At 43.9% G+C, this 25933-nt stretch overlaps 1 protein-coding gene across 1 annotated transcript; it reads left to right on the forward strand.

Moving 5' to 3' along the window:
• The first annotated feature begins 4589 nt into the window (after positions 1 to 4589).
• LOC126202872 (uncharacterized) lies at positions 4590 to 25933 on the forward strand. The gene is made up of 2 exons (XM_049936905.1): positions 4590 to 5540; positions 24396 to 25933. The coding sequence occupies exon 1, from the start codon at positions 4661 to 4663 to the stop codon at positions 5537 to 5539; it is 879 nt and encodes a 292-aa protein (XP_049792862.1). The 5' UTR covers positions 4590 to 4660; the 3' UTR covers position 5540; positions 24396 to 25933.

The following is a 25933-nucleotide window of genomic DNA, read 5'->3' on the forward strand; positions in this document are numbered from 1 at the left end:
CGTTGTGACTTGGCCGATAATGTTTCTGCGCTTTCGCTGTATGCTACATAAATCTTAGATGTTATGCCTCTTGAAACACCAAACTCTTCGAATCCTTTGGTTACGGAAGCACGTGCCATGCGACCACGAACAACTGTCTCACGTTCGAAGGCACTTACCTCACACTCGCACTCACAACTAAATCGAGCACTGTTCTGACCATTTTCACCGTATGGAGGACACTGTGCAGGTGCTGTTGGTGATCAGTTACAACAGCGTAACCTGCAGGCTTCGCTAGCATCTGCATTTGTGCTCAGGGATGCATTTCTCGCCGTGTTTCCATTGTTTTGTTCAGCCCCTGTGGGTCTTCCGTTGCTTTCCTAGATCACTTCATACAAATGACGGGATGGTTTCTTCGAATAGGTCGCGGCTGACCCCACCTGCCCAGTCCTTTTCTCATTACACACATGTACGGATGACTAACACGTTAAAAATCCTATATCGTGGAAGAAGTTACATTTTATTCAAGATAGACAAAATCCTATATCCTCGAAAGAGCTACATTTATTCGGGATGGAGACTAAAGTGAATGATTGTTTTGAAAATAGTTTATTGTCCGACACACTCACAAAATTTCAAACGAAATGACCGGCATTGGCCATCCTCAGATTATAAAATACTTGCTGTTGTTCAATCCCAACCGTACGGAAACCCATAATAACGTCAGCGACATTCAAGTACCATAACGTTGGACATGGTCAGACTTCCATAAACGAAGTAATCGTTGAAATGTATTAAAATTTTCAGCTTCTTTCAGAATAAATAAAAAGCCAATAAGTTGCAAAATGGGAGGTATATTTAAACACCATTAGCATAGTTTTGCATTTTGAAACTGATTAACTGTTTATGAATTCCACAAGATTTCATCCTACGGTTCCTGCTCCATCCATGTAAAAAATTTTAAAATGTTTACCTTTCCAGGTCTCAAAGGCTGTTTCTACATATGTGGACATTCCGTTGAAAATTCTCAAAACAGTTCGCCACTTTTCCTTCTGAAGAATACGTTTTTATGAACGTTGAAACCATGGTAAAGGGGTTTAAATAAACCTTCCATTTTGCAACCAACTGACTGTATATTAATTCATCCTACGGTTGCTGCTCCAGCCATGAAGAAAATTTTGAAATATTATAGTTGGTTATAAACTGTTGGTATCACTGCATAGAAACGAGAACATATTCACAAAGTGTCTGGTAGAAATAAAACAAACATATGTCACGGGCACTGAATAACTGCTATAAGGTAGTAACCAGTGTTGCTTTACATAATGGTGCGTGCACATGTAACGACTGTTTTTGTTGGCCATTTTATAGCACAGTTATTCAGTGTGTGTTCAGACATGTTAGTTTTATTTCTGCCAGACATATATTCTCGGTTTTGTATTGTGGCGCCAGAAGTATATAACAAACCATAATCTATTTCGACGATGACTTCGTTTATAGAAGTCTGATCATGCCCAACATTGTAGTACTCGAAAATGCCGAAGGCCCAAATCATGATTGTACAGTGGTGTACACGATGTAGTGCACGATGCATACAATCAAATGGCGTAACTTACGTTCAAAAAATATTACGTGACTATGGCCGAAACTATTTTAATAAATTATGTACATGGTATCTATAGGCGGTGAGATGGAACCATAGCGTGTGTTTAATAATTTTAGCATGCTCGATGCTGGTCGAAACCAGTCATTTCGACTGAAATTAGAGTGATTTTGTCGAATCCTGTATCACTGTAAATCGACCGTTGCAAAATTCGATTACTGGTACCCGCTGACCGATTCGAGAAAGCTTACTTTTCATTTTCGAGATGTAATGATTATAAATAATCCACCTCGATTGGAAATTGAAGCCGGCCGGGGTGGCCGAGCGGTTCTAGGCGCTACAGTCTGGAGCCGCGCGACCGCTACGATCGCAGGTTCGAATCTTGACTCGGGCATGGATGTGTGTGATGTCCTTAGGTTAGTTAGGTTTAAGTAGTTCTACGTTCTAGGGGACTGATGACCTCAGAAGTTGAGTCCCATAATGCTCAGAGTCATTTGAACCTTTTTTTTTTTTTTTTTTTTTTTTTTTGGAAATTGAAACCGGATGTTGACCTAGGTTTCGGCGCGAATAACCACGCCTTCTTCGGAACACACTAAAACTACAAACCGCCTAAAGAGGCGTGGCCCAACATCAATACAGAATGCCCAAAAGGGCAAAAGACTGGCATAAAATGTAAAATAAACGGTACGTGTGTACCATGTCAATAGCTGTACTTGGCTCCAACGTCAGAAGCCTGCTTCCTCACCCCAGCCAACGTTCGGTGGGCCTTGGGCTCTCAGGTAAACTGAGGTGGCGCCGGCAGCTAGGCTGTGGGAAAGGCAGAAAGGAACGCGCATGCTCAAATTGAGAAATCATCTTCTTCCTTGTCATTGGCACAAAATGTGTTGCGAAAGTGATCCGATGACCGGGTCAAAGGCGCAGGAAGTTAATGCCTGTGTATGTATAATGTCCTAGCTCGAGGACGATTTTATAGAACTATAGAACGTGGACAGGCTGAAACTATGCATGTCGGATAGCAAATTCCACGGATGGTCAAAACACATGCACGCAGGACGGACAAAATACCATCAGCTAGAAACAGGTTAAAAATATGAGAGATGAATAACCCATTTTTCAATTACTTGGGGTCGGTGATACTATGTGACGACTACGCTTGGATAAGCGCGTAAAGTTACTATATTAAATTCTGAGCGCTATTGGTTCAAATGGTTCAGATGGCTCTGAACACTATGGGACTTAAGTCCCATAGCACTTAGAACTACTTAAACCTAACTAACCTAAGGACATCACACACATCCATGCCCGAGGCAGAATTCGAACCTGCGACCGTAGCGGTCGCGCGGTTCCAGACTGTAGCGCCTAGAACCGCTCGGCCACTCCGGACGGCCCAGTTATACCCTTCTTTCAAGACACTGTCCATTCAGTTCAACTGCTCTCCCAAGTCCTTTGCTGTCTCTGACAGAATTACAATGTCATCGGCGTCGGCGAACCTCAAAGTTTTTATTTATTCTCCATGGATTTTAATACCTACTCCGAATTTTTCTTTTGTTTCCTTCACTGCTTCACAGATTGAATGACATCGGGGAGAGGCTACAACCCTGTCTCACTCCCTTCCCAAACACTGCTTCCCTTTCGTGTCCCTAGACTCTTATAACTGCCATCTGGTTTCTGTACAAATTGTAAATAGCCGAAGACGACTAACTTGTTCTCGAAAGAACAGTCAGTTATTGTTGATGACCGTGCAACTTTTCCCTGGAATAAATGATGACTAACTGACAACCTCAGCTGCCGACAGGTGTTGTTGATATACCTCGATGTGGACAGCTGAAAATGTGTGCCCCGACCGGGACTCGAACCCGGGATCTCCTGCTTACATGGCAGACGCTCTATCCATCTGAGCCACCGAGGACACAGATCAATAGCGCGACTGCAGGGACTTATCCCTTGCACGCTTCCCGTGAGACTCACATTCCCAACTGTCCACAATTCTACATATGTATTGTACCTTATAGAACATTTGCCCACCAACTCATAACTCGCGCACGCTTTGGCGATTCCCGTAAGAGTTTGGGCAACCTGTGCGCGTTCGCACAGACGAAGGTCAATGGCTGGGTAGCCTTTTAACTATATATACGAAGACAGTAACTTGTTCTCGAAAGAACAGTTATTGTTGATGACCGTGCAGCTTTTCCCTGGAATAAATGATGACTAACTGACAACCTCAGCTGCCGACAGGTGTTGTCCTCGGTGGCTCAGATGGACAGAGCATCTGCCATGTAAGCAGGAGATCCCGGGTTCGAGTCCCGGTCGGGGCACACATTTTAAGCTGTCCACATAGATGTATATCAACAACACCTGTCGGCAGCTGTGGTTGTCAGTTAGTCATCATTTATTGTAAATAGCCTTTCGCTTCCTGTATTTTACCCCTTCCAACTTCAGAATTTGAAAGAGACTATTCCAGTCAACATTGTCAAAACCTTTCTCTAAGTCTACAAATGCTAGATACGTAGGTTTGCCTTTCCTTAAGTCGTAGGGTCAGTATTGCCTCACATGTTCCAATATTTCTACTGAATCCAAACTGATCTTCCCCAAGGTCGGCTTCTACTAGTTTTTCCATTCGTCTGTAAAGAATTCGCGTTAGTATTTTGCAGCCGTGAGTTATTAAACTGATAGTGGTTATCCGTGCCGAAACCTAGGTCAGCATCCGGTTTCAATTTGCAATCGAGGCGGATTCTTTATGATCATTAAATTATTCACGATTGCTGACTCGCTGAAATGTTAAAAGTTCTCGTTTTCGAGAAGTCTCCGAGCTCCAACCAGTCTACTGCTCGACAGTCGTGATTGTGGGCACATGGACGACCGCCTGTCTAGACGTCATAGGACAGATCCGTTAGTGCAATTGAGTTGTGCCAATTGGCGACACGGAGACCGAACGACGTCAATTGGGTAATGGCTGAGCGGCGGGGGTTTTAAGGACCTGACCTCGCTGCCGCGACCGCCTAGCCCCGCGTAGCAGGACGTTGTGCCAGAGCCGCGACTAGCCGGTCAGAGTGAACACGTGCTACTGGGGAGAGCGCGATGCTGGGAAGGAAGCGGGCGGCGCAGGCGGCGGCGCAGTGGCTGCTGCTGCTGTTGCTGATGCTGGGAGCCTCGGCGGCGCGCGGCAGGAAGGAGGACCGGCCCACCGACGAGGAGGTGGCCAACCTGCGGAGGAACATGACGGACAACAGCCTGCTGCTGTTCCCGGGAGGCGACCTGCCGCCGCTGCTCTGCGAGATGACCAAGGACAGCAGCGAGCGCCTCAGCCACCCGGCCGACTTCTACGCGCTCGCCAGGGTCGGCTTCATCATGTACTGCAACTTCCTGGCCGACGAGGCGGACACGTCGCGCCTGGTGCGCGTCAACGAGATCAAGCTGGACAAGGTGTTCGGCTGGAGCGACGACGACGGCCACTTCGGCAACTACCAGCCGAAGCGCGACCTCAACTCGGCAGCGTGCACGCTCGACTCGCAGATGCCGGCCGGCTTCTTCGACTTCCTGGCGCTGCGGCCGCACCAGCAGGACACGCTGCGCTGCTACGGCAACCCGGCGGGCGAGACGGCGCTGCTGTGGTTCCGCGGCTTCCCCACCGTGCTCTGCACCATGGACGCAGAGCTGGAGCTGCGCGGCGCCTACGCCTTCACGCTGCCCGGCATCGCGGGCGAGCCGTTCCGGTGCGCGTTCGCGCCCTACACGGCTGTGCCCATGGCCGAGGAGCTGGCGTCGCAGGAGCGGCTGCACCGCTCGCTGACCGAGCGCTACGTGCCGCGGGGCGCCACCAAGTTCCCGCGCTACAACTGCACCGAGGGCGGCGGCGCCGGCGAGGGCGACCCCAGCGGAGCGGCGGGGTCCGGCAGCCCGCACTTCCGGGCGCAGTCTCCCTCGGGAGTCCTCTACAAGTGCACTTTCCTCCTGTAAGGTCAGTATCTTCCTACTCCTGCGCTACTGATATGCAGAACTAGCACTTCTGAAAGGTTCGCAGGAGGTTTGGAAGGTAGGAGACGAGATACTGGCAGAAGTAGAGCTGTGAGGACGGGCCGCGAGTCGTGCTTGGGTAGCTCAGTTGGTAGAGCACTTGCCCGCAAATGGCAAAGGTCCCGAGTTCGAGTTTCGGTCCGGCACACAGTTTTAATCGGCCAGGAAGTTTCATCTCAGCGCACACTCCGCTGCAGAGTGAAAATCTCATTCTGAAACATACCCCAGGCTGTGGCTAAGCCATGTCTCCGCAATATCCTTTCTTTCAGGAGTGCTAGTAATCTCCTACTCCTGTCTCTCTGGATGTCTTCTTCCCCCTGTCTTTGCCCATCTTCTCTTCCTTTCCCTCTCTCTGCCCATCACTTCCTAACACCGTTCTCGTTCATCTTCTTCTACCTCCTATCTCTCTCTCTCTCTCTCTCTCTTCTCTCTCTCTCCCCCCCCCCCTTTCCTTTCTATGTCGATCTTTTCTTCTCCGCTCTCCCCGTGCGGAGTGGCCGCACTGTTTGAGGCGCCATTTCACGGATTGCGTTGCCTCTCCCACCGGGGCCTCGAGTCCTCCCTGGGGCGTGGGTGTGTGTTTTGTTCTTAGCATAAGTTCGTTTAAGCAGTGTCTAAGTCTAGAGACCGACGACCTCAGCAGTTTGATCCCTTAGGAATTCTCACACATTTCAACATTTTTCTCTCCCCTGTCTCTCTCTCCTCCTGCCTCCTCTCCCTGAGACCATCTCCTCTTTTCCGCTCCCTCTGTCCTTTTCCTCCAGCCCCTCTATCCATTTCGTCTTTCCCCTTGTCTCTGACCTTGAGCGTTGTTTATTGTTACTGCAAATTCATATTTTCTAGGAGTATTCTAATCATATACCGACAAGCCATAAATGTATAATTCCTGTCTACTAACAACAACTTGCTATTGTATTTGTGTTTATATATCATATATATTAAAAATATATAGCCTATATCTGTCAAAAATTACAGTATATATTAAAAATACATAGCCTGTGAATCTGGAAATATTCATTAGAGTATTGTGAAAAATTTTAAGTAAATCGGGCGACAACGTTTCGTGATAGTTTGTAATGATGTTTCTCTTTTTTATATTACGTACTTATACACACGCTTTTATTCGAATGCAATGTTGTGTCCAAATTTCGAAGTAGTCGGTGAAGAACTTTTGGTGACTTAAGACTTTGGACAAACGAAGATTTCCATTTTTAAACAGATTTTGCCTTAATTATTACGTATATATTTATATCTTATAAGTGGCGCTCCAGTGGGTATACTGAAACGTCCGATTACTTAAAGGCAACGTTGCGTCAAAAATTAAAAGCAATCCGTGGAGGACTTTCGGAGATAGACGAATTTCAACTAACGAACATTTGCACTTTTATTTATGTAGGTAAAAGTAGGTGTGGCATGTCTGTGAGTCCCACCGAAACTTCACAAGCGAATTTCGCAGTCCGTGGTGGTTATATGATATGGTAGCCCTCCATCCCCAATCCACGAAGAAAGTTTGGTTTTGAATGGCAGTGGTAGAATTCGAAGACATGGGTGCGAAAAGAGGGGGATTGTACCAATAGATTTCTTATTAGAAGACGGCAAAGCAGCTTGGAGAGGCGCAGTCGCCGAGACTGGTCAGAATGTTCCTCGTAAACATTCTGAATGTTCTAGAATGTTTGAGAATGTTCCTATATGTTATAGTGTCTTCCAGAAATTGCGAAAATGCTCTAGATCTCAGAAGTAATCCGGAATTAAAGGGTGATGCATTACTTACATATTCTGGAAATTTTTCGCAAGCTCTTTCAATTATTTTAAGGTCAACTCCAGCAGGTCAAATCAATGCATGCTTGAAGAATTAATTATTTTGATCTCGAATGAGGAAAGTACAATTATGGACAAATACGAGATTTCAATTTTTCAATGATAAAAATGCGAAACATTTTGTCGGGAAACTCTAACAAATTAGTAAAGGTACTCACCCAGTTGGCTGTTTAACTGACCAAATTTAACATACAAATGATTTGTGTAAGATTGTCGACAGCCCATAAGAATTAATAGACAAAGTTTCTCCGTACGTTGTCAAAATTATTCAAGTTGGTTATTTCAAAGCGCCGTTTTAGCAGTAAGATATGAAGTAGCTGATGATAAATTGTCGTGAACAGTTATCAAACAATATAGTTCAACAAAAAGTAATATTAGGGAAAGATAAAGAAAAAACAGCATTTATTGTGAAGGTCCCGCTCATATCTCCCGAACTGCGACTTCAAACCAAACGACTGCAATTTCGAGTAAGATTAGCATTTATTATCACTCTGAATAAGTCACAGATTCGAACGTTAAGATATTGTGGTATTAACTTGAAACAATCATGCTTTTCGCAAGGTCAGTTATATCTAACTTGCTCTGTGTATGGGAAACCTAAAGAATTTATGAATCTACTCACCAAATAACGAGATGATAAATGTAGTTCAATAGCAAGTATTGTGATAGAATAAGTTAATTGTGAGATATACTGAAAACAACGCAAATATTTTGTTTTCTCTGCCAGTTATTGGTCTTGGTTACCTTGTTGTATGCTACAGTGGTTGTGCTGTGGCTGCTATTGAGTTTATGGCGAGATGAGTGTCTGAAGCGGTCGCTATCACATCATGGTGGCCACTGGGACATACTCCGCCTATTTCACATCGCTGTACATTTTAAGGGAAAAAGTTCGAGGTTTATCTATATTATCGAGCTTTTATGAACATTTTTGAATGTTAACGTATGTTCCGAATGTTCTAAACTATTCTCGAATGTACTAGATTTTAATATGTTTTGGAAGTTCCTAAACATTTTTTAAGGTTCACGAATTTTTTGGAATGTTCTCAGTATTCTATTAAGTAGAGTTTTGCAGAGTACTTTACTTCAAGTTAGGTTAATGTTGAACAAATCAGTGGATTTAAGAGTACTGGAGAATATTTCTGAGCATTCGAGAGTACTTTATAACGTCTCATACTAACATTTTTACGAATTTTTGAGGGTTCAACATCCGCTGATGTTTTTTTTTCCCTCCCTTTATATCTTGGCGGCTTATATTTTTCTACGGTTGTACCGACTATGAAACTGTAATGGGTAAAAAGATCAATTTCGTTTACAAAAAGGTTGTAATTATGCCTGATATGGCTACAAACTTTAACTTGTCCATCACTGAATAGAATTACAAAACTCAATGTCTTTAGAATACGTTTGTTTATTTTTTTATTTTCCACCCTTTGTATTTTAGTCCTTGTAACTTTTTGCAGTATTGTATCGGACTTTAAACTTTGGTGTGTAAAAAGAGTCATTTTCGTCACAAAAAGTTTGTACTTGTCCGTCAGTTCATTTAGTCTGTGAAAGAATCTGTCGGTTTGTTATTCACTGAAAAACACTGCTCGCTTTAGACTCGTGGATTCAGCTGCCGTCAGCATTTAGTCTTCATGTCTTTTCATTAAGTCACAGTTTTCTATTTGAATGGTTTCATTGTTCCCTGATCCTCTGCATATTTGTACATTAGATGTAACAACTCATTTTTAATCAAAGGCAAAAGCTGTCTATTTAAAAATTACTGCACAATTCTGCAATGCTGTTTCCTGTTCATCACTGAATGTTCTGGGGAAAAATGTTTTATTTCTTAAAACGTGTTCCTTTCCCCGCGCACTTTAAATCTGTTACCTAATATACTTCTTTGAATGAATATTTCTCACACCCTCTCCGATTATCATTTCAAGGAATCTGGCTTATTCTACTGCTTCCTTCATGATAGTTTCAAGTCATTTATGTCCTGACCTTTCCATTTTTGTCTGTAGAAGAAAAATAAACAGAAAAATGTAAGATTCTGGGCTCTTTCGTCCAGTATAATCCGAAACTGCTCTGTCTGATACAACCCGATGGTAGCCTAACATACATATTCTTATTATTACTTGGGCTGTACATTGTCACAGCCTACAACATCGAATATCAGTTATGTAATGTTATTTACTTGTAAACAGAATATAACAGTCCAACGCAAAGTTCGTCCGAAAAACTTACTAGAATGAAATAACTTCTTTCCACTTCTAAGGCACTGTTGTTTTGATTAAAAACAGGATGATTGTTGTTGTTCCACCAAAGTTCACACCGCAGTGGCGCGACAGGTGCTGTTACTGGCGTTACGGTCTATTAACAACTCTTGACCACTACAATCCGCTGTCCGATACAATCCGATCTTCTCCTATTGCTGCTGAAGAACGGCCTGCCCCAGTAACAGTTGAGCCTCAAAATCTTCAAATTCCAACGTTGCTAACGTCAACATCTCAGAGACACGCCGCAGAAATGCATTATGTAAAAGATTAACGACTTCCTCAGGCAGCGCTTTACTCATTTTGATTATCAAGAAAACGTACAGGATCGATTTAGGTATAAGAATTCCTTCATTAGATGTATGTAGGAAACACATCTATAGTGACTTAATGAAATTAGTACATACGTGGATGACCACCGGTATCCTGCGAGAGAACGTTGCCAGTACCTTACATCACGCAAAGTTATGCAAACAAGTTTTTGACGACACGTACGAAACTCAAATGACCATAGAGCCTACCACTTGGAGCTTTCAGTTGATAGTCTCCATGCCCAGTTTGTGTTTCGTATGTGTTACGTGATTTTAGCTGCCTGGAAAACTGATATGTCAAAATACCCGTGGTTTTCGCTTATCCATGCATGGACATATTTGATTGATTCGATAAAGAGGTGACTAGGTTTCCCGATACGTGTTATTATGCATTGTGTATTCAAATATCTATCATGTATGTTGCGTGAATGGCCAGTATGAATACATTGCAACCTAAAGCAGTCTGTAATATTCCACATAGTAAAATATATTAATTGTTTCTCAGACCTCGGACTGGTTTCTAGCGGTCGACCGCGACTTCCTCTCCAGTGTCAAACGATTCCCCTCAGAGTAATATACACAATGCTCCAAACCTTGCAGTTTTTATCATCTGCGACTCCCTCTATTACTGTGGAAATCATTTTGTGAAATCTTAACGAATGTGCTTCTTCTCGTTTTCCATATATACATTTCCTTGCCGACTCGGCGAGGGACCTTTTCATTTCTTAGTCTGATTAATTTTCAGCGCCATTCTGTAATCTCAAACGCTTCGACTCTCTTGTCTTCTCTAATGACCTCGATGTCGACGGGATGTCAAAGCCAATCTTCCTTTCTGGGACGGAATTTTCCTTCCGATATCGTCAGACACGTGTCCCATCGAAGACATATTTCGCGCAGAGTTCATAGAGACACGTGCCATGTATGGGGGAGAATTGTTCTGTTGAAAAATGGCACGACGATACTATCACACGATTTTTTATCATGAAGATGGTGTGACTTGCTGTTATGTTGTCATAATTCTCTCAGTCACTACGAGCCATGACCTGAAGTCATACTCGGTGTTTCCAACAACATGACGCAAGGAATAGCATCGCTGTTTCGCTCCAAAACGCCGGGAGAAAGGGACCTCTCCCCATGTCGCCACCATATCCGCCGACGATGGTTATCCAGACTAGTGCAGAATCGCGATTCGTCATTGAACACAACGTGACGCCATTTAACTGCGGTCGATGCTTCCCCGTCACGGCACCTCTCCATACGCAGCCGTTTGTGTTGTGATATTAACTGCAGCTCCGCAAGGTAAGTAATTCCCTAGTACAGCTGGTGCTAGTCTCCGAGCAATGGTGCACGATGACACAGAAGGCTGCATGGAGTCCATTAGTTGTTCTCGGATGTCAGGCCCAGATGTTAAGGGTTGTGACGTGCTTGGTGCACAATACTGCGATTCCTTCCCTTGTCGTGGGTAGGCTTGGTCGACCAGAAACAGACGACGAAACTGCCTACCCTCAGGTTACCCTGCATTCCAACATCGGGCCATTGTCGCAACCGAAAGACCCCGAAAAACTGGATACTGGACAACTCGACCAGTTAGCCAAATAGAGATCCACAATGAGCCTCGTTTCAAACTCTGTCAGGTGCTGTTAAAGCTGTCTCACACATGCGTACTACACAGTCGTATCTCAACATCTGATGCTGTTCTCACCCCTCATATAAACCACAGGTCTCGTAAAAGCTCTAAACAGGAACAAGACTAATGCCCTCTGGTGACTTTCCTACCTGTGACAGAGAATTGCAACGCTAACGATTTACGTAATCGCCAATGGCGTGTATGTGTGCGAAGTTACATTGATATCCGGTACGTCGTTTTTTATCACGTGACATCTTTGAGAAAATGAGTCTTGTATACCCTAAAATATATTTTTATGGAAATAGCTGTAAAAGAGAATCAACAACGCATAGCAGTTTTGTTTTTTGCGCCCGAAAACAAAACAAACAATTTTTATTTGATGAGGGTGATAAGCCTGAAAATGAGATACGCTAGAAACTAGTACTTAATAAAGTACAGTTTAAAAGTACAACCTCGATGAACGAGGTCTTTCTTCTAATTAAAGAAAACTTTTTTAAATTTCTGCGCTCTATGTTCTCCCTTGCTAGTATTTCGTGGTTGTTCATATTTACTTGATGTATTTCATTGAGTCTTTGTTTATTTCTGTAATTGCTTTTCAAAAATATTTGACCTTGGCTAAAGTTTAATAGATAAACTACTAGGTTTCTTCTCAAACAATGTTCCGCCCGTCTAGAGTGCATCACGTTCACTAAATTGGAACTTAACCTTTCTTGTCCACATTACTTAGCCGAAAGACCCATGAACGGTTCTGAAAACACTTCCGTATGAGATCTGGGTTACCTCGTATTTTCTAAAATGATTTATCATTATCAAAGTGCAACAGAGGAAACTATGTTTGTGTATTAGTGCTCTTCAGTCTCCTCAGGAAACAATGGTTAGCCATACAGGTTGAGAATGAGCACTGTCTCAGAGTTGTGTCAGATTAACAATTATTTATCATGCTCCTGTTGTTTACAATACTATTATCCTAGGAATACCTTAAAATACAAAGCTTTTCGAAGGGTATTCACTCATTATCACGCACATAATATACAAAAATAAGACATTTTCTGGAACTACCGCTAACGTAATGAATGAATCTCCGTGGCATTTAATTGCTTGTGGAAGGGAAAGGGAGTTAGTACTCGTATTATCCCGTTTCCTTACACTGGATTATGGCCTTCTCAGTTCCCACAAACCAGTTTTGTCATACAGTGTTGTAATGAGACATCAAAGAAATAAAACTGCATATTTAAAGGTCGAACAGACCTAATCACTGGGCTCCTGCACCCAAAATTTTTCTTAATCCAACATCGAGGTCGCAATCTGCTTTGTCGATATTGCGCTTATGTTCGACGAGCACACTGAAACCAAATCATCATTTTTTTTTCACACTACACTGCTGTTATTGAGGAAATCAACACACATGTCACCATTTCCATGGCAGTCACGTAAGTTTCAGATGTGTCTGCCAGTAAATACTAAAATCTATTCAAATCAGGTATTTTTTATGTAATCAAGTGGAACGTTTTTTACTTACCATGAACCTTCTAGATAGCTTGTAATTAGTTATATTTCTATGAAACTAATGTGAAAGTCAAAGTGCTTGTTTATTTCGTTGCCTTTCTCTGACAATCTGTAGTTCGTTTGTTTATCTGTACATCTCAGGTTCTTTAATTCTCCGATGCTAGAAACTTTCGGTTTTCCAGTTCAGTGTCCTACGTATATGTCCTAAAATTAATTGAATTCTCAGTTGGTGCTCGACGAAGCATAAGAATTACATCAATGTGGAAACACTTTTCCTATTACTTGAACTGCTTATTTAATATGGAACAGATTTTCGTCTTTTTGCAGCATAGTCGAGTGACAACAGCTGTTGCCATTTGACAGTGGCCTAAGGAGTTGAATTAAATAAATAATAATTGCAGGACATCTATAAAATATATACCTTTCGATATAAGAAATTTTCTGAAGTTGGTGTAAGTAGTTTCTTTAGACTGAATTTCTTCTTTTGACTCTTCTTTCCAAATTTAAAATCTCATCTGAATTTTCATTTTTACTTAAGCTGAGATATTGTATAGATACTCAATTTCACGGATGTAGCACTATGGCAGGTACCCGTGGTCTAGGGGCCAGTCTGCTTTCGGCTGCGGTGGGGCGAGGACGTCCGCTGCGCCCCGCCGTGCGCGACCGTGAGCGCTTGCTTGTGTTTACCTTCTCGCGGCGCGAGTTGTATTTGTTCCAAGTTCAGTGCGACTATGGCACACACATGGCGCCACGATACGATCAAAATTACGAGGGCGGTTCAGAAAGTAACCTCCGATTGGTCACAGTGCGGGTTGTGGGGGGAGTAGCGACGCCATCTGTGCGTTCACGCACTCAACAGGTCAGTCGGCATCAAGCCGTGGTCGAGTGAACGTCGTACCTCCGCTAGTTTAGTTTTTGTGGCAGTTTGAAATGTGTGCTGCAATAGAAAACCCCGCCAAATGTGAAGTGCGTGCGTACAGCCAAAGGATATTCTGCAGCAGCTATTCATCGTGAGCTTTGTGCCGTGTACGGACCAAGAGTTATGAGTGAAGGAGTTGTCCGTGAATGGGTACGTTTATTTAAAAGTGGACGAGAAAACGTTCATGATGAAGAGAGGAGTGGTAGACCATCATTGGTGACTGACGAACTCGTTCAGACAGTTGATGCAAAAGTTCGTGAAAATCGACGTTTCTCAATGTCGGAGTTGTCTACTGGTTTTCCACAGATTTCTAAGACTCTCTTGTACGAGATAGTGACAGCAAGATTGGGTTACCGTAAGTTCTGTGCACGATGGGTGCCCAAAATTCTTACCGACCACCACAAAACTCAAAGAATGGCCTCTGCATTAGACTTTCTGTCACGTTATGAGGACGAAGGAGAACCATTGTTAAACAGAATCGTGACCGGTGACGAAACCTGGATTAAGTACGTGAACCCTGAGACAAAAGAACAATCAAAGATGTGGGCACATTCAAATTCGCCTACCAAACCAAGAAAAGCCTCGCAAGATTTTTCTGCCAGAAAACTGATGGCAACGGTGTTTTGGGATGCCAAAGGGGTGTTGTTGGTTGAATTCATGGAACGTGGTACGACCATTAATCAAGACGTGTACTGTGAAACAATAAAAAAGTTACGACGGGCTATACAGAACAAACGCCGTGGTATGCTGACTTCCGGTATCGTTTTTTTGCACGATAACGCCCGTCCTCACTCTGCTCGCAGAACAACGGCCCTTCTTGAGTCCTTCAAGTGGGACGTTATCAACCATCCACCTTACAGCCCAGACCTGGCACCAAGTGATTATCACCTCTTCATGCATTTGAAGAAATGGCTCGGGTCACAGCGGTTTGATGACGACGAAGAGCTCAAAGATGCGGTCACAGGCTGGCTCCAGGCACAAGCGGGTGATTTTTATGCAGAAGGAATTTCAAAGCTTGTGAAGAGATACGATAAGTGCCTCAATCGCTGTGGAGACTATGTAGAAAAATAGTGCAAAGATGTAGTTGTAAGATGTCTATATTAAAATATTTTTATTTAACTTGGTGTATTTTTTTATATCAACCGGAGGTTACTTTCTGAACGGCCCTCGTACTTTCCAACCAGATCACGCGCGTCCTCGAGCCTATGAAATAGAACAGTTCATACGCGACGATCTACGTTTAGATCCGGCGACTGTCGTCGGAATACATTTTTCTATAACGGCGAGCGTGGTTTATGTTAAAATGACCAGTGCAGAGGTCTGCGCGACAGTGGTTTCTAAATACTCGAACTCTCTCAGATTCAAAGATTCTGACGGGCATATCGGTGCAGTGACGGTGGATCATGCAGGCATGGGCCTAAGGACTGTAAGGGTTTTTGAGCTCCCCTTCGAGGTCCCAGAGGAAGTTGTCAAGGACGCCTTCCGACCATATGGCAATGTCATCAGCCACGTTGCAGAAAAGTGGCAAACTTTCTCGACGTATAAGGTCTACAATGGTGTGCGCCAAATTAAACTTGAGCTCAAGAAACATGTGTCGTCCTATTTGAACATCGGTGGCTGTCGTGCAATCATCATGTTCCGCATGTGGGCAGGAAGGCCATGTTCGATCGAGCTGCTTACAACGTAGAATTACGCAGATACCAGTGGGAGACTCCATTTCCCCGACGGGGACGAGAATCCTGCCCCTCACGTACGCTCAGACGACGATGCGCATCATAGTTGAGGACGAAACGGGCGATCAGACACATCCATCGACGTCAGAAGTACCAAGGGAGGAAGAGGAAGGACCCTCGGTGCCAACCCATATGTCGACCCCTTCACAGCAACAACAGCAGCAACAGTCCCACGGACTTCAGACGCAACATAGCATTCAGAACGCGATGGACGTGGACGCGAACATTGTCCCGACCGCGGCTTTCCTAGCGGAAGGTGATACGACGCTGGATTGCCTCCCACATTCGGATACGGATGTCCACGTTCGAAAGCAACGTTCGCCTCGACGACGCAAGCGACGTCGGCGGACCCCTTCTGACGACTGCCTCCTACACACGGCCGGTCAAGAAGGTGACATCTCATCAGACGGCATGGATGCTGCGCCTGCTGATGATCTAAGTGGTGTAGACGGTTCACTTGCCCATACTACGAGTGCCCCGTTACTTCTTGCACCACAAACGCGGCAGGTCGCGTCGATGGATGCCGCTCCGTCTACCTCTACCAAAGACGACGTACGTGAGAGAGATTTAGGTGCCGTTCAGCTACACAGCATCGTGTTGCACCCACTGTGGTCGGACGATGTTGAGGAACTTCCTGAAGAGGGGACGGGTGACAGGGGAGGGGGCAGCATTGGGGATGCCACTCCTAGCGTGAAGGACTCATAATTTGTAACGGGTTCGGTGGGTCCGGCATCTCTTGCGGTTAGCTTTGATTGCCATGGCGTCTACCCTAGGTGAAGAGGCTAGGCAGCACACCTTTGGCCTTGCCACAATCAATATCAACGCGATAAGGGCACCACACAAACTGACAATGCTACACGCATGCTTGATGCGGCGGACATCGACGTGGCCCTCTTACAGGAAGTATGTGTCGCTAGTTTCCCTGACTTCTACGGATATACCGCCCACATCTCCCACGCCTCTTCTACCAATTGTGGTGTGGCTGTTCTGCTACGGGACGGTTTGGCGGCTATGGACGTACTGTACTTACCGAGTGCAAGAGCCATGGCAGTAACTGTCAACGATGTACGACTCATCAATGTATATGCCCCTTCAGGATCAGGAAGACGGAGAGATCGGGCCCGCTTTTTTTCGGAAGATATTACGCGTCTATTTATGGGCCGCATAGACGATACGGTGATCGGAGGAGATTTTTGCTGTACAATATCTCCGTCTGATCAGCATCCACATCACGTCCCGTGTGCGGAATTGGAAATGCTAGTGCGTGACCTCCACCTGATTGACACGTGGCGCCACATCCATGGCCCAGCTCCTGGTTACACCCATTATACAAGCCATTCATCAAGTCGGTTAGACAGGATTTACGTCACAAGCACCCTTTCGACGGCGACGAGAGGAGCAGAGCTCTGGCCCACTGCATTCACCGACCACACAGCCTATATTTGCACCATTGCCCTCCAACCTGCACGTGTGTGGCGCAGTAGGCCCCCCTGGAAACTGAACGTCGCCCATCTGGACGAGCCGGCATGTAAAGGTGCTGTCGAAGAGTCGTGGAACGCGTCCTTACAGCGTCGTGGTCGTTACCGATCGACCCTCAGTTGGTGGATTGAATGTGCGAAGCCTGCTCTTAGGCGCACCTTCATGGCTTACGGCCGGGAAGCAGCGGCATGGAGGAGGAGCACGGAAAACTTTTATTACACCGTCCTACTGGAATGTCTTGCTACGGAGCCCTCACCTGACAGGCAGATCATAGTCAATCGCGCGAAAGCGCAGCTCGTCTTCTTAGCACGCCATCATTTACAAGGCGCTGTTATACGGTCGCGTGCTCCAGACATGATACAATCAGAAAGGCCATCTATGCACCACGTGCTCCTAGAACGCAGGAGGCGCCGTAGGGCACTGGTAACCGACATGATAACGGACGACGGTCGACACGTGGTAGAACAAGCAGATATAGCAGAAGCCTTCTATGGGCATTGCGCTCAACTTTATTCAGCAGTGCTCCCTGATATGGCGACGGTAGACACCGTTTCAGCACATGTCCACGGTACAGTTCCACCAGACGTGGTACCGACTTTACTGGGAGAAGTGACAGAAGAGGAAGTGCTCGACGCCGTTGGTAAAGGTGCTCCCCATAAATCACCAGGAATCGATGGATTACCATTAGAGTTCTATCGAGCCTTTAAACAGCTGTTGCTACCGTGTTTGATTGAAATTTGCCAGGAATTGATGTCCCCGGGTATGACATTGCCTGCACCATTCTTGGAAGGTCTGATTGTCCCCATCCATAAGCCGAAGGGACAGAATCATGTCCGCGATTATCGTCCCTTAACGTTATTGAACAGCAACTTCAAGATCTTTACGAGGCTGCTATCAGAATGTATTTGCGGCACACTATTGCACGTCTATTCCGGCGATCAGACGTCCTTGGGGGGACCCAACAACATCAGAACTGCGTTATTTAGTTACAGAGATCTCATCTCCCTTGCACGGGTGAGACGTTTGCCAGCAGCCCTCGCGTCTATCGACTTTAGCCAGGCTTTTGACCGTGTGGGCCACACTTTCCTCACGGCCGTTCTACGACGCATGGAATACCCCGACCCCTTTATCACAGTGTTGACACGCCTACTACATGGTGCAACTTCTCGAGTTCTTGTTAATGGAAGACTGACGGCACCCACGCCGATCCGCCGATCAGTACGACAGGGATGTCCATTGTCAACATTGTTATTTGCATTGGCCTTAGAACCTTTGTTGTGTGGTTTCCGAGACAGGCTCACTGGGATACAGTTCGGCGGCTCCATCTATCGCTGCACCGCATATGCGGATGATTTGATGATCGTCATACGTGGAGCTGACGACATGGCCGCGGCTTTGGATTGGATTGCAACCTACGGTACAGCTTCTAGTAGCCAAATCAACGTTGACAAGTCCGTCGCCTTGAGCATCGGGATTGGACTACCGCAGGAACACATTGCCCCCTTACGCTTCAGTGATACTGTACGCTGCTTGGGCTTAGATTTCATGAACGACATGCGACGCGCGACGACGCTCAATTATCGACGCCTTCTTAACCAAATTAGGGCCGGAATTGCAAATCAGCGCTTGCGATCCCTCAACATCGTTCAGCGGGCGTATTATGCCAATGTATACCTTGCGTCCCGTATACCGCATGTCGCCCAAACGCTACCCATTCCGAAGCCCTTGGCTCGTAGCATTATGGCAGCGCTGGGATACTTCGTCACCGCTGGTATGTTACTGAAGATCAGATACGTATCTCTTACCCTCCCCAAGGAAAAAGGTGGTCTCGGCCTAGTTAACGTCCATGATAGGGCCATTGCCCTCTATGTTAGCTCACATTTATGTCTGCTGCGCCGTTGTCCTACGAGCCTCACGAGTCTGCTTCTGACGGCGCTACGACCTGCTTCACTAAGAGCGCCGGTGCCACTACAGGACATCCCAGCGCCCCTCTTTTATATAGGACGTTTCTATTTAGAACAAAGTTATTGCAGTGTCGCGCTCACGACACCACAAATGGCCACAACTCGACGCCTATATCATGACATGCTGCAACGCCGCCCCCTAAATGTGGTCGAACTAAAATATCCTGACGTCCGGTGACGCGTGGTGTCGAAGACTGTACACGATGCCATGCTTGATTCCGATGTTGTTTCCCAATGGTACGTAGTCGTTAATGGGAAGCTGGTGACGCAAGAACGTCTCTACAATATCCACATGGCAGAATCTCCCAATTGTGTGGGTTGTAATACAGTAGATTCTGACGAGCACCGCCTCAGCTGTGGAGAGGCGGAACCGGTTTGGCACCTAGTGCGGCAGATGCTGGCTTATCTCTTGCGAGTTAGGCCGGAGCATATATCTGCACGCACGTTACTGTTTCCGGATGAGACATTTTACCCCAAGACTCGAACCAACTCTGTCACCTGGATACGTGGACATGCAGTCCATTACCTCTGTCGTGACGGACACAAGAATTTCCTTGACTTCTGGCTCTATTTGCAAGAAAGACATCATGCTATTTCCGGGCATACCAGATATCGACAGTGCTTCGCAAACTACCTATGGAGTGCCTTTCACAGCCCGCCGTGCAGCTGGAATGTTCCAGGCAGTGGCAGATGAGGTCAGAACGAACTGCAAACGAGCATATATTGAACAATCTTTATCAGTGGGCGCAGTCGCTGGGGAGCCTCACTACGACGTGGTAGCTTTCTTTTCATGTTATTTGTGTTTCATATCTTCCTTCGATGGCGTCTTCATTCTGTTTTAGTTTTCCAGGCTTGATTAACTATGACTGTTCGCACATTTATATCTATATAAATAAAAAAAAGGTTAAAAAAAAGTGGGCAGGAGACCTGCCTTCGAATCCAAATAAATACATAAGAACAAAATAAGAACAAAAAAGGGGGTATCGTCTTTGATTCATAATCAAAACGTCTTCGGTCCCGGGTTCGATCCCCGCCACTGCCTAAATTTTGATAAATAATCAGCATTGGCGGCCGAAGACTTCCGGCATAAGAAGTCAGCCTCACTCTGCCAACGGCCTTGTCAAAGAAGGCGGAGGAGAGGATAGAGGTTCAGGGCACTCTCTTGTCCTAGGGGTGGGAAATTGCCCCTAAAGGCGGAAGAATCAGCAATGATCAACGACATGAGGATGCAGAAGGCAATGGAAACCACTGCATTAAAGACATGTAACGTTTATCCACAGGACATGTGGCCTGTAATTGAAAAAGTGTCATGATGATCTCTCCATTGGCAAAAAATTCCGGAATAGTCCCCCATTCGGATCTGCGGGGGGGGGGGGGGGGGGGACTGCCAGGGGGGAGGTTACCATGAGAAAAAGATTGAATAATCAACGAAAGGATAACGTTCTACGAGTCGGGGCGTGGAATGTCAGAAGCTTGAACGTGGTAGGGAAACTAGGAAATCTGAAGAGGGAAATGCAATGGCACAATCTAGATATAGTAGGGGTCAGTGAAGTGAAGTGGAAGGAAGACAAGGATTTCTGGTCAGATGAGTATCGGGTTATATCAACAGCAGCAGAAAATGGTATAACAGGCGTAGGATTCGTTATGAATAGGAAGGTAGGGCAGAGGGTGTGTTACTGTGAACAGTTCAGTGACCCGGTTGTTCTAATCAGAATCGACAGCGGACCAAAACCGACAACGATAGTTCAGGTATACATGCCGACGTCGCAAGCTGAAGATGAACAGATAGAGAAAGTGTATGAGGATATTGAAAGGGTAATGCAGTATGTAAAGGGGGACGAAAATCTATTACTCATGGGCGACTGGAATGCAGTTGTAGGGGAAGGAGTAGAAGAAAAGGTTACAGGAGAATATGGGCTTGGGACAAGGAATGAAAGAGGAGAAAGACTAATTGAGTTCTGTAACAAGTTTCAGCTATTAATAGCGAATACCCTGTTCAAGAATCACAAGAGGAGGAGGTATACTTGGAAAAGGCCGGGAGATACGGAAGATTTCAATTAGATTACATCATGGTCAGACAGAGATTCCGAAATCAGATATTGGATTGTAAGGCGTACCCAGGAGCAGATATAGACTCAGATCACAATATAGTAGTGATGAAGAGTAGGCTGAAGTTCAAGACATTAGTCAGGAAGAATCAATACGCAAAGAAGTGGGATACGGAAGTACTAAGGAATGACGAGATACGTTTGAAGTTCTCTAACGCTATAGATACAGCAATAAGGAATAGCGCAGTAGGCAGTACAGTTGAAGAGGAATGGACATCTCTAAAAAGGGCCATCACAGAAGTTGGGAAGGAAAACATAGGTACAAAGAAGTTAGCTGCGAAGAAACCATGGGTAACAGAAGAAATACTTCAGTTGATTGATGAAAGGAGGAAGTACAAACATGTTCCGGGAAAATCAGGAATACAGAAATACAAGTCGCTGAGGAATGAAATAAATAGGAAGTGCAGGGAAGCTAACACGAAATGGCTGCAGGAAAAATGTGAAGACATCGAAAAAGATATGATTGTCGGAAGGACATACTCAGCATACAGAAAAGTCAAAACAACCTTTGGTGACATTAAAAGCAACGGTGGTAACATTAAGATTGCAACGGGAATTCCACTGTTAAATGCAGAGGAGAGAGCAGATAGGTGGAAAGAATACATTGAAAGCCTCTATGAGGGTGAAGATTTGTTTGATGTGATAGAAGAAGAAACAGGAGTCGATTTAGAAGAGATAGGGGATCCAGTATTAGAATCGGAATTTAAAAGAGCTTTGGATAACTAACGGTCAAATAAGGCAGAAGGGATAGATAACATTCCATCAGAATTTCTAAAATCATTGGGGGAAGTGGCAACAAAACGACTATTCACGTTGGTGTGTAGAATATATGAGTCTGGCGACATACCATCTGACTTTCGGAAAAGCATCATCCACACAATTCCGAAGACGGCAAGAGCTGACAAGTGCGAGAATTATCGCACAATCATCTTAACAGCTCATGCATCGAAGCTGCTTACAAGAATAATATACAGAATAATGGAAAAGAAAATTGAGAATGCGCTAGGTGACGATCAGTTTGGCTTTAGGAAAAGTAAACGGACGAGAGAGGCAATTCTGACGTTACGGCTAATAATGGAAGCAAGGCTAAAGAAAAATCAAGGCACTTTCATAGGATTTGTCGACCTGGAAAAAGCGTTCGACAATATAAAATGGTGCAAGCTGTTCGAGATTCTGAAAAAAGTTGGATAAGCTATAGGGAGAGACGGGTCATATACAATATGTACAACAACCAAGAGGGAATAATAAGAGTGGACGATCAAGAACGAAGTGCTCGTATTAAGAAGGGCGTAAGACAAGGCTGTAGCCTTTCGCCCCTACTCTTCAATCTGTACATCGAGGAAGCAATGATGGAAATAAAAGAAAGGTTCAGGAGTGGAATTAAAATACAAGGTGAAAGGATATCAATGATACGATTCGCTGATGACATTGCTATCCTGAGTGAAAGCGAAGAGGAATTAAATGATCTGCTGAACGGAATGAACAGTCTTATGAGTACACAGTATGGTTTGAGAGTAAATGGGAGAAAGACGAAGGTAATGAGAAGTAGTAGAAATGAGAACAGCGAGAAACTTAACATCAGGATTGATGGTCACGAAGTCAATGAAGTTAAGGAATTCTGCTACCTAGGCAGTAAAATAACCAATGACGGACGGAGCAAGGAGGACATCAAAAGCAGACTTGCTGTGGCAAAAAAGGCATTTCTGGCCAAGAGAAGTCTACTAATATCAAATACCGGCCATAATTTGAGGAAGAAATTTCTGAAAATGTACGTCTGGAGTACAGCATTGTATGGTAGTGAAACATGGACTGTGGGAAAACCGGAAAAGAATCGAAGCATTTGAGATGTGGTGCTATAGACGAATTTTGAAAATTAGGTGGACTGATAAGGTAAGGAATGAGGAGGTTCTACGCAGAATCGGAGAGGAAAGGAATATGTGGAAAATACTGATAAGGAGAAGGGACAGGACGATAGGACATCTGCTAAGACATGAGGGAATGACTGCCATGGTACTAGAGGGAGCTGTAGAGGGTAAAAACTGTAGAGGAAGACAGAGACTGGAATACGTCAAGCAAATAATTGAGGACGTAGGTTGCAAGTGCTACTCTGAGATGAAGAGGTTAGCACAGGAAAGGAATTTGTGGCGGGCCGCATCAAACCAGTCAGTAGACTGATGACCAAAACAAAAAAGCACTATGGCATCTTCCATTGCTTTCAAGACCCATACCTCTTTTGAGTCTTCTTTCCAAATTTAATATCTCATCTGAATTTTCATTTTTACTTAAGCTGAGATATTGTATAGATACTCCATTTCACGGATGTAGCACTGTGGCAACTTCCCTTGCTTTCAAGACTCATATCTATTGTTTGTGTGACAGAGGAACGTGGAAGCTTTGAGTAGTCAATCACGTTATAAAAATATAATATTGATATTATTTCATTGATTGTGTGTGTGTTATCGATTACTGATAAGTTTGTACCTAGAGTCCCAGTGGTTTTGTTAGGTGTTGTTTTGGTAACCAGTTTATAACTTGATGAAATTGATCTGGAATGATTTACAACTATTACCTCTACTTTTCTTTTGTTGTGAGATTGTCATCGACAGCTCATATTGGGAAGGTAGTGGTTTTGTTCCAACACTCTTTTCTTCAGCACTTTTAAATAGTGTGGTATTAATGCAGAGCCCACTTTCAATATTTTGTTGTTAATCCATCTGAGTCACAAATCTATTGTTCTCGAGGTCCTTTGTTATTTACTCTACTTAATTTCTTCCGACGCTATAAGCCGGATATTAATAGTTTAATCTTGTGAAAGTCCCAAGCACGTATTCAAGTATTAAAAATTCAATAATTCATATCTTTGACGATATCTCCTGTAACTTCCTAAACTACTTTAAGTTAAATATTTTCGAACAGGTTTTTTGGCGGAAATTGAGCGTGCTACCTCCCTTTCCCGGTAGGCAGTTGTGGTTTCTGACAGAATAGTGATCCATTATTTGGATCCTTCTGCTCTTGTGCAACGTCTTAAAAATATGTTCTTGTATTAATTTAAGCTCACTGCTTCTCTTGGATGTTACAGGAGGATCCATTCCAGGCCAGAGCGGATGGTATTGGTATGCCGCCATAGAAATCTCCGAGTCAAGGATATCTTCGGAGATGTTTGGGTTGAATAGGAAATACTTCACTGAATCTACGTAATTTATGTTTGAATAAATTTCATTTATCTACTTTTGTATGGTACACGCACTGTGAAAATAAGTGTGATGCTTTGCTGTTAGTGCTGTTTCGTGAACTTAATTGCATTTATAAACTTTGTCATCCCATTCTCTGTCTAATATTAACTATTATGGAATGTTATTGGCCCATAACATTATTACAAATTTAATAAATAACACTTAAATCTTTATTTGTCAAAATTTATCTTGATACATCATGATGGAAATCCAAAACGAAGAACGTAAATGTTAAGTTTCTTACGACTTCGTTCCCATCGATAAAATATCAAGAAATTTTTATTAAATACTGTCGTAGAGCATCACTTGCTTTCGATATCTGAGAACTATATTTGTTACGCAACTCATGGGAAAGTTATTAATGTTACTTTTATATACAAAAATGGAGGTTGGTCGTACAGCTTGAAGCGTATGTGTGTTTCAAGCAAGTAAGTGGAAACAGAAACCGAGTAAAATAGCTAATTATAAAATGAATGACATTTATGCCTCATTTAGGCAGTTTCTGAGAGCCCTTATCGTCCCTTCCGTTGGTTACCTAAAGTAATACTTTTACAAATCTCAAAGCCACAGTTTATTCATTATTAATATCTTACAGTAAAATAAAGCCTTACCAATAGAACAACAAGTGTTGTAAGTATTTGCGAGTAGTCGTTGTCACAGCTTCTAATGTTAGCAACTGACCACCTGCAAGTTTCGCTGGTGTATGAGCTGTGCTGTAGATCACCTGTATTGATTTCAAGTTACACAATGAAATCTGATTATACTTTATTAGACGCTGTGTTTTAATTTAGTTTTCTTTTCCTATAATTCTTTAATCTCATATTACAAATCTTCATTTCTTCATGTTAATTAGAAACGACCTTCTTTTTTTGAGTGATGTAATAATAACATATATTTCAAGGACGGTGGGCTTCAAAGCTAGTCTCAATGCAGAAACGTGCCCTTATGTATATAAACGTTCACATTTTCAAATACGTCACCGTCTGCAGCCCACACTCTTAAGCCTCAACAAGAAAGTTTAGTGATGAAGTTGTATTTAACAGTGATTTCGAGAGCCAGTCACGTTGACTGAAAAAACTGCAAACTTTCAACAGACATACCACTGACACAAAATTTCTACTGTTGCATTTAATTCGTTTCGATTAAGGAATACTCATTTAAACTTAGAATGATGAATTTCAACAATACATTGTAATCGCTAAGTAACATCCTGAAAATTGTAAATCGTTTACTCTCGTATTCTTTTACATGCTTTGAGTGTAGCCAACTTACTAATAAAGATTTTTCTTTTGTGTCTGTTCTCTTTTCTGTTGCTTGTTGTTATGTGTTTACTACTATAAAATGTATTATTATTTTTCGGGAAATAAATGGTCATTGTAGCTTT

The sequence above is a fragment of the Schistocerca nitens genome, chromosome 9 (assembly GCF_023898315.1).
Source record: "Schistocerca nitens isolate TAMUIC-IGC-003100 chromosome 9, iqSchNite1.1, whole genome shotgun sequence".
NCBI classification, from domain to species: domain Eukaryota; kingdom Metazoa; phylum Arthropoda; class Insecta; order Orthoptera; family Acrididae; genus Schistocerca; species Schistocerca nitens.